Raw genomic sequence first — 14494 nt, forward strand, 5'->3', positions numbered from 1 at the left:
GCAGTCTATAAATGTATACTAAGAAGTTTGTGTTACAAACTAGCAGAGTTCAAGACTGAGAAGAACAAAGATTTAATTGATATGTTATGTGTTATTCTCAAATTAAGCTATAATTTAAAATTGCCTTTTTTGGGCTAAAAGATTCTTGATGTAAGTTATATGGTGCAAACATAGAACTGATGTATTTCCTTGCTTAGCCACTTTGTCAGGCCTTAATTTATTGACTTTCTGCCAAACTCCTCCAAAATGCCATGACCTTCTCATATGGAGTTCAATGTATCTGTCAGTTAATTATTTTTGTCTCAATATTTTTTAACAAAACTTCCCCCAAACAGTTTTTATTGTGGAAAGTAATATTATAAATTATTATTCATGATAAACTCAGAGAAATTGGTGTCTGGAGAAAAAAAGATGGTGTTTAGATTGTGACTGTCTTTGATATGCACTCTACTGTCAGCTGACTTCAGTGATTCTTGAAGATATGCTCCATACTCTGCATGTCTGATGGGCCTTCAAACAGAACATTTTCTTTGGATTTCATATCTTGCAGCAGAATTGTGCTTCATAAGGTGTTTTTCAGTCACTTGTGTGGATGGCTGAGAAGAGAACCTTTCAGAGTTGATTCAAGGAAGCCACAGTTTCCTTGTGCTGTCATATTGGCAGCAGTGCTCAATGAGGGGATTCCTGTCCACTGCTTTGTGTTCCTGTTTTAGTGGAAATACTCTATTTTAATTCTCCATAGATTCAGTAATGTGGTTTACAGTGCAGTCTTGCAAACAGCTATCATCACAGCTGTGGGGTGGAAGAGTAAAAGGTGATGAGGTGATGTGAGAGGCTGATGTTGTGGAAGAGATACACGAGATGCTGAAGCAATCACTAACTCTGTGTGTGAATTTTTCCTTAAAAACATTACTTTCAGGATTAAAATGAATCTGAACATTTATTTATCACAAAAAGAGAAAATGAATAATTTATGTTTTCCAAAATAGAGTAAATATCAGGAGCAATTATTCACAAGATATCTGCTACTAGAAATTATGTGCTGTGTTTTCAGTGTAGCTGCAAATGGAATGCTGTACCATGGTTGTAATTTTTGTAAGTTTTCACAATTACTTGACAGTTTCTGAAATATGGTTTTTTTTTTTTAATTAGAAGATACTGGTTCACAAATAATAAGCATCTAAATGGATTAATTTTTGTTTGTGTGGCTTTGGTTTTTTATTTTTACTCTAGTATGCAAGTGTTGAGAAAGATGGGGAGCATTACATGACCCCAGAGGATTTTGTGCAGAAATACCTAGGACTTCATACAGATCCACATCACAATCCCAAAACAGTGCAGCTGTTGGCTGGAGTGGCAGATCAAACTAAGGATGGGTGAGAATTTTGCTTTCCATTTGAAACTTGCATTGTTAAATGTGTGAGTGCATGAGTTTGATAACTTCATCTTCTAAAATATATTATTGATTTTATTACACTTTATACTTATTTAAATGAGAAGATTTTTTCACAAATACAATAGAATATAAATTTGTGAAAACTGAGAAAAAATTACGATGTGTAACATAGATTTTTTTAAGCTGAGATTTATTTTGAGGATATTTTGTTAAATTCTACAAGAGCTGAGGAAATTGAACAGCAGGTAAGGTAAGTGTAGTACAGTTGCCTTAGAAGAGTTCTTTTCTATATGTCCACATCCATCATCAGGTACTGTGTAGAGTCTTCAGTACCTGGAATTAAATACAAAAATTTGGAAGAGCTTTCTTATTTCTGTAGTGTACAATTCAAATCCAACCACTGAAGTCTTTTTAAAAGGCTGACTATTAGAAAAGAGACACTAGTGACTTAATGAAGGAAGAAGTTGTTTGCCTAATGAAGATCAGGTCACACCACATAAAGTTTTCCCAACTCTGCTTAAAGATGCTCCTGCTTGCTTTTAGGCAGTTCCCTGAAACCACTTTACAAAATGCCTGCTCTGCTGAGGTAGTGCCCTCTAACTCATTTGTCTTCCAAGGAACCTTTTCTTTTGCTGTGTATATTCTGGTTTTGGCCTTGGACTGTAGTAGGAGGCCCAGACATTTTTAACATGAAGTGAGAAGGTTAAGATGGATCAGAGAAGAGGTCAGGAAGGCAGCAGTGAATGGTTATTTTGTTGAGAAGAAAATGCCATTAAAATAGTAGACAATGCATTTGTAAATATGTAAATATAACTTATTTTAAATTGAAATCTCCTTCACTTCCTGGGTTAGTTAAATTTTGTTTTCATGCATTCTGCTATAGAACATTTTATTAGTTTGCTTAGTATCCTGAGCAGCTTGCACAATATCTGTGCAATGGAAATGAAATTGTATGTGCTGAATACTTCTTACCCTAAATGACAAAAATAGGATTTCCAGTTTGATGTAACGCTTCATGATTTTTCTTTTCATAGGGCTGCAGCACTTTGATAATATATTTGATTATACATATATTAGATAAATGTTAGTAACCTGTCTCTGTTTGCAATACATGGCTTCAGTTTGTTGCTTTATTATGGATTGAGAAGGTAATTTTGTATGTATCTGTTCAAAATAGTTTAATTGATAAAGTAAACCAACATGCTTAGCATATTGTTTCTCTGAAAGCTGTTGGTTATCTTTTGTGGTGTGCAGTTCTTCAGAAAATGTCTTTTAGGGCCTTTCTTACAGTAGGAAATCAGTTTGTTTTAGTGCTAGAACAGAACTTGTAGATATTGCTTTTTGTTACTTTCCCTGTAGATTTTTTTTGTTGTTTTTGTTTATTGCTTTAAAAAAAATCTTGGTAGTATTTGAAGTGAGATAATTAAGTATGGGTAAGTGCTTTGCCACCTTCTTCATGGGGAGAGTGGGATTTATACTTTGCACTGCTATATAGTTCAAAGTGTAAAATGTTTATCTGTTTGAATACTTGTCTGAAACTTTTTTCCTAAAGGTTTTAATCTATATTCAATCTATATTTCATGTGAAGAATTTGTTAGAGCCCCATTATCAACATCAGGTTTTTTTTACATTCACATTCTTTCATTTGTAATGAGCTATAATAGATCGAAATCCAGACTCTAATAGCATTAATAGCTATTGTAGTCTTAAACTGAATTCTGGGATGCATTGCATCTTTCTGAGGACTGACTTTATGAAGTCCAAGAACATAGCTGTAGTCCTGTTCTGTATATATACTTTTACATTAAATGACAGCCCAATGTCATGCAGCAAGTCATTGAGAGGCTTTGGGTTCTGTTACAAAATTTCATTCCTATATCTGCTATCATGTTCTCTTAGCCTTGCTTGCCCTTGAAAGAAATACTCAAGAGTGTTGATGGTGGTTGCTTCCATTGTTAATATTTTTTTATTTCTTTTAGGTTTAAGTTTGGCACTTTACAGAAACAACACATTTTGGAACTGGCTCTCTGTAGGCACGCGTTTAAAAAAAAGTTGTTTTACTTTTTTTCTCATGGTAACTTGATCCTTACTTAACTGTTCCAGAGCACTATTGCTTTCTCCTAATACTGCTGTACAAGACTGGTTTGCTTTAGTGGAGCTCATTAAGGTAGTTCTTAAAACAGCTGACTGTTCATTTCCAAAATGTTTATTCCTCATTGTTACAAATGCACGTTCTTCGAAATTTATGTGACATCCTCTAAATTAGAATTTGCTTTAAACTTGCCTGTTATCTATTTAGCACAATAGGATTTCACTGATGCTGAAAGCACTTCTGTATCTCCAGACTGCAGGCACTGGTTTTAGGATAGGATAAATACCCTCTTTGAAGAATATACTTACATATATATATATATATGTGCTAAAACCAGCTAAAATATTTTGATCCCTCTTCAGACCTACAGAATTTCACAGTAGTAATTCAAAATTCTTCATTTTAACTGCTTGTTTCTGGGTACTGTTTTTATCAGTATATCGTTCTTAAATCTGGAAATGTGTTCGTAAATGAAGTCCCCAAGACAATGTTGATATTTCACCTAATGAAGAGTCACAACAGAGCTATACATAATGTCTAAAAAGTTGTGTTGTATGGGGAAAAACTAGGAAAGACTTATAGAAAAAAGGAAAGAGAAGAATTGCAAACACAAGGGTTATTACTTTGTGTGCTTTTGAAGGGTAGAAGTACAGAAGAACTCAGAGGAAAAGATTTTTTTTAAATGTTACAGATAAAACGAAAGGTGAGCGATTTGATATTGTTATGGACTCTGTAATGCAGTGGGTTCCCTGGATAATGCTTGAGTAGTGATTGGGTGGGAAGCTTCATCATGCTGTTTAATGCAGCTCCTGTTATTCTGCCGTGGTGGCTAACGGAGGATCACAGAGGCTGTCCCTGCTCCTAGGCATTGCAGGTTGAATATGTGCAATGGAAATCGAAGGTTCTATCTCCTCTGGCTGTAGGCACTGTTATAGTGAGACTGCTGAAGATGTCTTCTTTCAGGTTCAGGCTTCTGTGAGTGCATTCTACAGAGATCAGCGCTTGATTTTTCTCAGTTATAAAGCTTCCTGGTTAAGAGTTAATTTGTGTGTCAGCTTTATGCATGTATGTAAGATATATTTTGAAGTTATAGTATTTACAATTATTTTAAAGGAACATTTGTTTCTTTGATACTAACCCTTTATTTATCAAGATCATCCTTTGGATGAAATTGACTTTGCATGCGAAGAGCCATTCTCATATCTCTGATTTTTCTGGCTAAAATGTGGTAAATATGATCATTTTGTATTCTTCTTGTCTTTCGTGTACTGTGCATATATACAAGAATGTTGACATATTTAGCCTTTTTAAAGTATCTCAATTCTGCTTCATGTGTACTTAGAGAAAGACTAGATATAGTAATGAAAAGTGTGAATATTGTGATTTTTCTTCTCTTTTTTTTTCCTGTGGGGAGCAGACTTTGTACTTGTCTCTTTAGCAGTAAGCCAGTAGTGTTTGAAGTAATCACTATGAGCTAATGATCTCATATGATGAGTACTAAGTTGAGATCAATTATATACATTTTCTAGGAAAATTTCTAGGAAACAGTGATGTTCTCAGCTTTAACAGCATTTACTGATATATAGTAAATTTTTTGTTAAATATGAAAGATGTAATTGAAATTCTTACTTCCATTGATTATTTAATGCTAAAATATATATCCTGTCATTGATCCCATATTTTCTTGTGCCAGCATTATCCTTTATCTATGCTTAGCTTCATGTTTATTTTTCTGCAGCAGTTCATACATGCAGCATTAGGATCCCTTCTGAAGGGGGTTTTTTGTGTTAATCAGAATAAGCAGAGTTCCTCTAGAAAAGTTACTTATCCTAGTAAGAAATCTGTGCGTACATTGGAGTCTGAGTTTGTCTGTGGTGACCACAAGGACCTGGATTTACGTGTGCAGCCTGGATTGTGCACAGTGACTGTTTTGCACACACAGCTCAGAATCCTGTGAGCTGCTGTGACACTCAGATCCTTCCCTGCCTTGTGCTGTCTGTCCTTGAGCCCAGATGTTTTGTGTTTGGCCCTGAGTTCATGACTTGTGGTTCATGTTATTTTTGGAGTGTATTTTTTTTTTCCATATGCATAGTAAAGTGTAATTTTTTCTGAACCTGTTTGTTTTTTATGAATGTTATGTTTTGTTTTAAGAAAATGAATGTTTTATAGTGTATTCCTGTACTTGCATTACAGTATCTTTTCTCAGTGGAAATACATATGTAGCATTAGAGTGACAGACCTGTAAATTTCATGTTGTTAGGATTTTTGTGGTGTTTTTATGTCCTAATTTTCAGGCACTGGTTACATTTATAATTAAAAAGTAATAACTTGTAGGTGTTCCAGGAGAATTCACTGGCTTCATAGAGGAAGTTGCATAATGTTAACTGCTTAAATATAACATACTTTTCAGTCTCTAGAGTGTTAATTATCTTTCTTTAATTTATTTAAATTTTTATTTGGATTACACTGTTTTCTAGAGTATCAAATGTAAATTATCATTGGTATTATGAACAGTTAAAAATCTTTATAACTTTTCTGTTTTCCTTTCTAGGTTAATTTCCTTCCAAGAATTTTTGGCATTTGAATCTGTTTTGTGTACTCCAGATGCAATATTCATTGTTGCTTTTCAGTTATTTGACAGGAATGGCAATGGAGAAGTAACATTTGGTAAGAATACCTAAAGAAAAACAGTTTTAAGAATCTGATTATAATAGTATCTATCATAATAGGGGTTCATGAGCACAGGTGCATAGAAATGCATTTGCATAGAAATGCATTTTGTGCAGTACTCTACTGTTTTTCTAAGATTCTGCATGAGTAGAACTTTTTTTTCCTTTCTCAGTTCTAGCCTAAGAAGTACACAGACACAAAATATGTTTTTCTCTGTCTTCTTGAATCAAGATTTTTCATTTTCCTGAAGTAGTAAATAAATACAGTGATGTTCAGTGTCGTCCTAAGTAAAATTCTGTGTCCTGGACTTCAAACTACTTCAGCCATGAGGGAGTTTTAAGATATGTTCTGGATCTTCACATGTTTCTGAATAATTGTCATTTCATACAGTAAGAGCTCAATATAGAAATTAAGGAGGTCTAATTATTTGATTTCCTGTTCCTTTTCTTGAAGAGCAAATCTTACTTTAATGTTATGAGTGTAACTTACAACTTGGTTATATGTTTGCAAAATTAGGAAGAAAATTTGGCCTTTGGTTTTGTTACCTAATCACATAAGTTAGTAATTAGACCAAAGTCTTGAAGCTGACTATACTGCTTTGTGATATTGCTAAATAGCTGTTATTAACATTGCAGTTTAAGGAGGACTAGGCTTTATTTTTAAAACTTTGTGTTTATGAAAATTAGATAAATCAATGGTAAGAATTTTAATAAAATGGAATGAGAATTAAATGTTATTTCTATCCAAAAGAATAAAGCACTCAATAAAGAAAATGCAAACTATGTTTGGATTTGTAACCACTTGCTGTTTGTACTATTTCATTATTATGAAAATTGCTGTACCTTGTTGGGAAAAAAAAGCAAAGGTCTTTTTATGGAAACAAATTGTTTGACTTATGGTGCCTGTTAAATTACATCATTAGCTGAAGAGTCAGATACTAAGCAGTTCGGATGCACAACATCTTGAAAAGAAAATGTTTTAGAATTTAAATAAAGGTGAAGTCTGTAAATGCAGTCATTAGGAATTGGACAAACTACTACAATCAGTGTGACCATGTTAACGATGGTTTATTTAATAATCTTACAAAATGGGGGTTTGAACATGGTAGCTCTCATGAGAACACTTGAAATATCTGATTCTATAATTGAGCATAAGCTATTTCAGATGGTATACAAATTCCTCAGTTAGACTGAAAATTGATATTTTTATATAATTAAAGTGTGAAAGAAAACACAAACGAGAAATTGTAAAACAGAAGAAACCACCAATTTACTTTATCTTCCTTTCTGATTTTTTTGTAAGACTGATAAATCTTGAAAGGAAAATTCTTGAGGGAATTTTAAATTTACTGTTGGTTTCTTGGATGTTTTTTACAAAATTAATTATACTGCAATTATTACTATATTTAACATTATGTTGATAAGATGACATATGGTAAGGTGACATATTTTTTGTGCTGCAGTTCCCACATTTACTGCTGCTTTTTTGTCTTTGTTTGTTTGCTTGTAACATGGGCTACTTACTTTTACTTCATACATGTATCATACATATTAATACAGCTGTGAAAAATGTGAATGATCATCTGTGACATCTTCAGACTATGGTAACCCTGTGGTCAATTTCCAAGTCAGTCTTATGGCAGTTTTGTAGATGAGACCTGCACCCTTTCATTTTCATACCACCTAAACATAAAGGCACAGAGTTTAGTTCATGTAAAAACAGAAAACTACAGAAACATAAATTTTAAAGTTGAGGTTTTAAATTATTGGAAATATACTGAAATGGATTAGGTTCAGCCAGTAATTGGTGTGAGACACACTCTCAGACAAGTCAAGTCGTTCATAGACTGTGTAAGGTATCCAGTCTGCAGGTAAAATGAGTTAGTTATGACAGCAAACACAAGTCAAGACTTTCTAGCTCAGATGAAATGCTCTGTGGATGTGATTGCATTGATGCCAAAGCTGTCTCAAACCAGTAAGTCTTGCCAGAAGCAGCATGGATTTGCTGAGGTTTTTCTGCATTGTGCATCCAAAGCAAGGGACAGAATCAACTTGGGTCGGTCTAGTTACTAGAACGAGCATTGGCCTTGTGTGAGATAACATGTTCTCAAAAAATACTCTCATCTACTCAAATTTTCAGTGATCTGGGTGAAGTTAAGTGTGCTTGTTGAATTTTAGAGCTGTCTTTGTTTTCGGAAGCAAGCTGCTCTAGTTGTGTTCGCTTCTGTGTAGGATTTATTTACTGACATGATTTTGAACCATTCTCAAGCACTTCAGCATTTTACAGTCCTCTTGAGCCTCAGTCTGCTCCTTGTCTCTTAAAATACTTAGCTTCCAGCTCTCCAGTGATTAAAGTATTGTGTCACAGAAGAACTGTCTTAGAAGAAGACTTTAGAAGCTATTTTGTAGAACTACTTTTATGCTGAGTTAATCAATGTCTCTGTCTGCCGTGTCATGTGTTGAAACATGAAGCCTTCTATCACTTTAATGTCATCTACTGTTTTCTTACTGCTTTGGGACACTTTTCCAGGAGCTTTGGACATCCAGAAATTCTATATGAATGGCTGCCATAAATGTGTAGTTGGTATTGTGCAACATTTGTTAACTAGGTCCAGTGCAAGGACATGAAACTGGACCTGCTTTACCTGAGCAAACTGCACAGCATGCTCAGTATTTTCTACATGTTTCAGCTGCACTGGACTTGCTGTCAGCTTGGTGAATAAAAAGCAGTAAAATGACTGTTTTAGTAACCCATTGATACAAGTGACAGTGTAGTTTAAACAAGTTTTTAATCGTGGAGAAATAGAGAAAAAGCATGTATTTCTAACCAAGTGCTCCTACATCTTAATGAATGCTTCCTAGGTGAATATTTTATGCAAAATGTGTTGCTGCTGAGCCCTTACAATACTGCATTATCCATAAAATAATTAAATGCTAACAGCTAAAGCTGATGAAGACAAGTGATTTTTTTCAGGTTGCTGTCTGTAGTCATAGAAGACTGACAAGCGCTTTGCTCCTTTGATTATGGCATGTATTGACTTTGCTACTTAACATGAGTGAAATATTCAAAAACACTCCATAAAATTAATACTATTGTACTAAGGAATATTATTTTTATTTCTATTCTGTTCAGGTCTTCTGACCTGAATTCAGTTTAAAGCAAACCTGAATATTAAATCTGCTCAAGCTATTTGTTTTTTTTCTGGTGTTGAAGCAGATAATCTTTACTGTGTTTAAAAGTGAAGTCTGTGATTATGTGATAAAATTCTCTGAAAAATAGGTTGTCTAACTGAAAGTAAAAGGATTCTTTGTAGTTTATCTCTCTGGCACACCATACAGTGATCTGGACTGCATCACTTTTAATTGGAATATACAAGTTCAAGGCATTTTCCAGCTGTTCTTCCTTGTAGAGTCACCACAAAGAAAGCCATTCTCTGATAAACTGGAGAGTTTTGGAGATGCTTTTTCAGTTAAATACACGTGCTGGTATGGATAGAAGGATAGAGCTAAAATGTGTTTGTGAGTCTTATGTATTCAGAATTATTTTGGAGATAATTGGAAAATATTTATGGAACTGTATTTAAGCCTTTTAAAAACATCCTGCACTCAAAATCTAATTACAAATATTTTGCCAAGTATAACAGCATCTTCTCCAAAGGCATTGGGGGAGGAAGGCAACCAGATGCCTCATAATGCAACAATGTGAAAATAGTGCAATATTGGTGAACTGAAATAATAACCAGCATTTAATAGTTTCAGAATTTGAGTATACAGGGATATATATACACTGAAGTTTTGCCCAGTCTGTTACTTAGACAAGTTTTAATCTGAGAAAGTTCAGGTTTCCCTTAATCTGGACATAGAGTTTGAGAACACTGGAAGAAGATGAGCAAAAGAAAGGAGTTGAATACCTGTTTGTGTTTGCATTATTTCTATGGGTATTATTTCTCAGGGACCAGGGATCACTTCTGGTACTCCTTCATTTCTAAAAGGGCAACTGGGCTGAAAATGCTAGTATTTGGATTTAAACTTAAAAATTCTGCTTTCAAAAATATTACTGGCAAGCATAAAAACTGTAAATATATTTTAAAATAAACAGAAAAATACTCATGATCACATGACTACAGACATGAGGATATGATGGAAAAATCCATGTTTTCATCAAGTGCTATAAACCAGAGCTGCTATTTTTTTTTTTTGGCCTCCTGTTCTACTAGTTAGTAAGTTGCCTGTTAGTTGCCTCTAACTAACTACTAGTTCTACTAGTTTTCAAAGTTTCTTTTGCTTAACACATGCAGATAATGTTGGAAACATCTCTGTTAGGACTTTGTTTTTCCTTTTGTTTCATGTTGTATGATTTTTTTCAGGCTTAAACTACAGTTTTGGATGCTTGTGAGCAATGCAGAATGGGAAACCCTCTTACTGCTACTACTAATAATTTTTTTTCCAAACCATGGTTAACAAGAGGGAACAGAAAAGGAGAACTTCATTTTAAGATTATATGTATTGACAGCTTTTTATTATGGCTGTCATTCATCTTTCAATGGAATCAGTAATCCTTTTAAAATAAGAGTAGAAATAAAGTGTAACTATTTCTAGTTAAGCTTTCTCACATTAAAGTAATTATTGTATTACATTTGGATTACTTTAATAAGCTGCTCCTGCATCAGGTGCTACAAAAATGTCTTTCTGCCCTGAACTGTGGCTCCTTAATTTATTCCTCAAAGTGAAAATACTCTGATAGCAGAAATAGTGAACAACAGCAACATATAAATGTTAAAATTTATTATGTACATCAGGCATGAAATATGCACAAATTGGACAATAGATTACTGAGTAGACAGATCTAAGGAAACCCAAAACAACCCTGTTAAACAAGAAATCTTTACCATACTTATGCTGCTGTTTAAAACTTAACACTTTTATATTTTTTTGTCCCTAAGAAGTGTGATTGCTTTTTATCACTGGTATGAGGGAATGGCAAACTGTTAACAGGTTGATGGCACTAGAATTGTATGAGCTTTCCACTCTGCTTCTTGGGGAGCTGATAAGTCAAAATAAATAATAGGTACTGCTGCAAGGTTTACTGGGAGTATGGAGCTCATCCCCACAATGGGCCACCAACAAGACCGCATAGTGTTTATAATTTAAAGTATTCTTCCTCATATGAAATTGATTATTGCCTAGGATCTTTGGGGTTCTGTGCTGTTTTTCTGAGCCTGATAGGTAACAGTGTTTGATGGAAGTTGAGCCAGTCATGTGTGTGCTGCCTGCAGATAGCTGCTCCAAGCATCTATAATTTGTTTAAAATGATTGGGTGGGGAAATTCTGAAGCAATCTTGTGAGAATGTGTGTCGCCTTGGAGGTAATGTACTAGTACACTAGAGTAGTAGGTTTATTGTTCCTGGGGCTGATGGTAAGTTGAGTATGTCATCAGGCTGCTGACTTGTATGCCTATCTGAGAGGAAAATGCATTACTATAAGCCTGGAAAGAAAGTTATCAGCTCAGTAGGAAAGAATTCCACTACAGAAAGGTGAGCAAAGAGTAGAAGACATTAGTAAATGAGCAACATGTATTGACAGGGACAATGAATGCGTTCTGTAAAATGTCCTACTAAAATGAAAGGCTTGAAAAATAATTTGCTGTTTGCCCCCTGCAGAATAGCTCCGTTGGAAATTTGAAACACTTGTAGTTTATCTTAATTTAGAAGCATTACTAGGTTTTGACTGAGGAAAATGAAAAAAAAAAAACCAGCAAAGCCAGCATCTGTACATTAATGTTGCCTGTTTTCTTTGTTGTCAGGGCTTTGCTTCTATTGTGAAAAAAAAAAATCAAAAATTGGGCATTTGTTGATAATTCAGAGTGGTGAAAATGTAGGTGATGATCACATTGTGTATAATTTCTGCAATATGATTGGCTATTTGCTGCCTCTCATCACACAAGGTGTTAGCTGTGGTGATGGCTATTTCCATTAATGTAAAAGAGGAGTCGGCAGAATTGAATTATAAAGGTATTGTTGATAAGTTGTGAAGAAAGCACCCCTGCTCTTGGGTAGACATAGTAAGTTTTAGCACCTAACAGGAAGTGTTGGAGTATCTCAGGTGGCTTTGGTAAATGGTATTTAATGTTTCCATGGGTTTAACTGGGTCAGTTACTTTGCAGTGGGGGTGGTGAGGCACTGGCGCAGGTTTCCTAGAGAAGTTGTGGGTGCCCCATCCCTGGAGGTGCTCCAGGTCTGGTGGGATGGAGTTCTGAGCGACCTGGTCTAGTGGAAGGTGACCCTGCCTGTGTCAGAGGGGCTGCAATGAGATCTTTAAGGTTCATTCCATCTTAAAGCATTCTGTGGCTCAGTAGTTTTTCAGAACGAGTGCACAGTTTTGCCTCTGTACCCCAAGTGTTTCATAAACCAAGCCAACATGGAAGTAGTTAAGCATTATATACCAGAGCATATCCTCAGACCCAGACTATTGAAATAAAGGCAGAATGTACTGAGTGTGAGAGATTGCCTGGAAAAGAGAAATGGGTAAGGCACCTCAGTTTTCAGAGAGGCAGCAAGCTAGTTTGGATACTGTTTATTAAAGCTAGTTAGCTATTTCTGGAATTCATCAAGTATCAATACACTCAAGTATTAAATTTAAATTTATTAATTCATTTAACTATTATTTTTATATGCTGATGAGTCTTGACTTCAGATATTTCGATGAGTAGTTGTAAATGTTTTTATGAAGAAAAAAATTGAGTGTAGGAAATTGATTCTTGTTTTTTTAAGTACTATACAGTTAAATGCTTGAGAGTTGTGAAAACACCAGGGGCTTAAGTCTCACTAGAAACAAGTGAAAAATCTGTTTCAGTGAACATAGATGAATAAGCAAATAAAATTTTTAAAGGAAAAAATGAGGCTTTTTTTACCTTTCTCTAAGGTTAAGAGAAACAATTATCGGAAACAAGTGAAAATAAGATTTGAGTTTTCTGGCTGCTTCAGCATGTTCTTTTCTAAGTTTCCATTGGGGGAGCTCGGTGTGAGTTAGCAGTCAGGTTTACATCCATGTAAGTAGCAGCCACTTAGCACCCTGTTTGTGCATTGGTAGCCGAGCCAATAGAGCCAGTGAAGCCTGCCTGTCTTCTGCTCTGTTCACGGTTCATTGCCATTTTTCAGGCTCCATAATGAGCTGCACTGACCTGTTTGTGTTTGTAGTACATGGAGACTCTAGCTTGGCCAGAAGCTGCAGTGAATTAGTGGTAAGTGGGGAATTTAAATGGGCATACCTTGATTCCTTGATCTGCAACTGTAATGGATAAATCTACTGCAAACAGAATTTTCAAAGGAAGTATGGCATAATAAAATAATTTAGCACTATCTATTTAGTGCTTGCTTTCTTTTTTTCTTAACCCTCACCTTGCACATTGATACTGGTGAGTAGTATGAGTAGACAGTTAGAAATGGTCAGAATAGGTTTTTTTAGGTTTCTTGTTGACTCTAACAAGTCCTTTAGCCTACCTTGCAGTGGAAGCTGGTTTAAACTGTAGGGTTTTGACTCTTGTGTTTGACCTATATGTAAGGGTTAATCACTAGCCATAGTCTGCCCTGAGAAAATGTAATCTCAGTCTAACTGTGAAGGAGGTGATCTAGCCGAGGAATCGGATTTTGTACCTCTTTAGAGACATTCTGGATATTTCCTTTTCTTTTCTCACTGAAAAGATAAAAACATGTAGTGGATTTCCTAGATTTGCACTAGAACTAATAGACTACAGAATTGAAACTATGAATGAATCAAGTAGTCCTTTAGCAAAGAAACAATACATTTACTTCAAGTACATAGGTCTTGATAGAGTTCTCAAATGATAATTAAGGTTCTTACTGCATTCTGCCTTGCAGAACTGTTTAAATGTATAAAAGGTGCGTTACCAGCATGAATATTTTGTATTTTAAATTTTAACTGTGTGCCACATTTTATTTTGCTGTTAACAGATTCTAGGCTGATAAACCATTTCAGGTACTGTGAGGGAAATTTTGAAGTGTTCATGTGTTATGGGTAGATGTCCTGTTATACAGTTCATGTGTTTGATAATCTGCACAAAAAGCAGGCTTGTTTTGCAGCATGGCAATGCTGTGTATGAATAATGCATGCTGTTTTTCAGATGAGGTTTTTGCCTGAATTCAGATAATATGTTTAGCATTGAGATTTCAGTTGTACAGTATACATGTGGAGAATTCTATCTGAAATGGCAGGTTTTTTCTTTACTTCATTTAAAGGAGGACATCTCTATCTTCACTTATCTTAAAACATTTTAATAACTGAGACTACCAATTATGTTTTATAGGATTTGATTTTTGT

General features: G+C 34.8%; 1 protein-coding gene across 1 annotated transcript in view; it reads left to right on the top strand.

The window, feature by feature from the left end:
- SLC25A12 (solute carrier family 25 member 12) overlaps positions 1 to 14494 on the top strand; it is a 45147-nt gene that overhangs the window by 3045 nt on the left and 27608 nt on the right. Inside the window, exons 3-4 of the mRNA XM_054278035.1 lie at positions 1234 to 1376; positions 6040 to 6155. Coding sequence (XP_054134010.1) covers positions 1234 to 1376; positions 6040 to 6155 — 259 coding nt within the window. The remainder of the gene's footprint in view (positions 1 to 1233; positions 1377 to 6039; positions 6156 to 14494) is intronic.

The sequence above is a fragment of the Melozone crissalis genome, unplaced genomic scaffold (assembly GCF_028551555.1).
Source record: "Melozone crissalis strain CALT ecotype California unplaced genomic scaffold, PUWL_Pcris_2 ptg000023l_1, whole genome shotgun sequence".
NCBI lineage: Eukaryota > Metazoa > Chordata > Aves > Passeriformes > Passerellidae > Melozone > Melozone crissalis.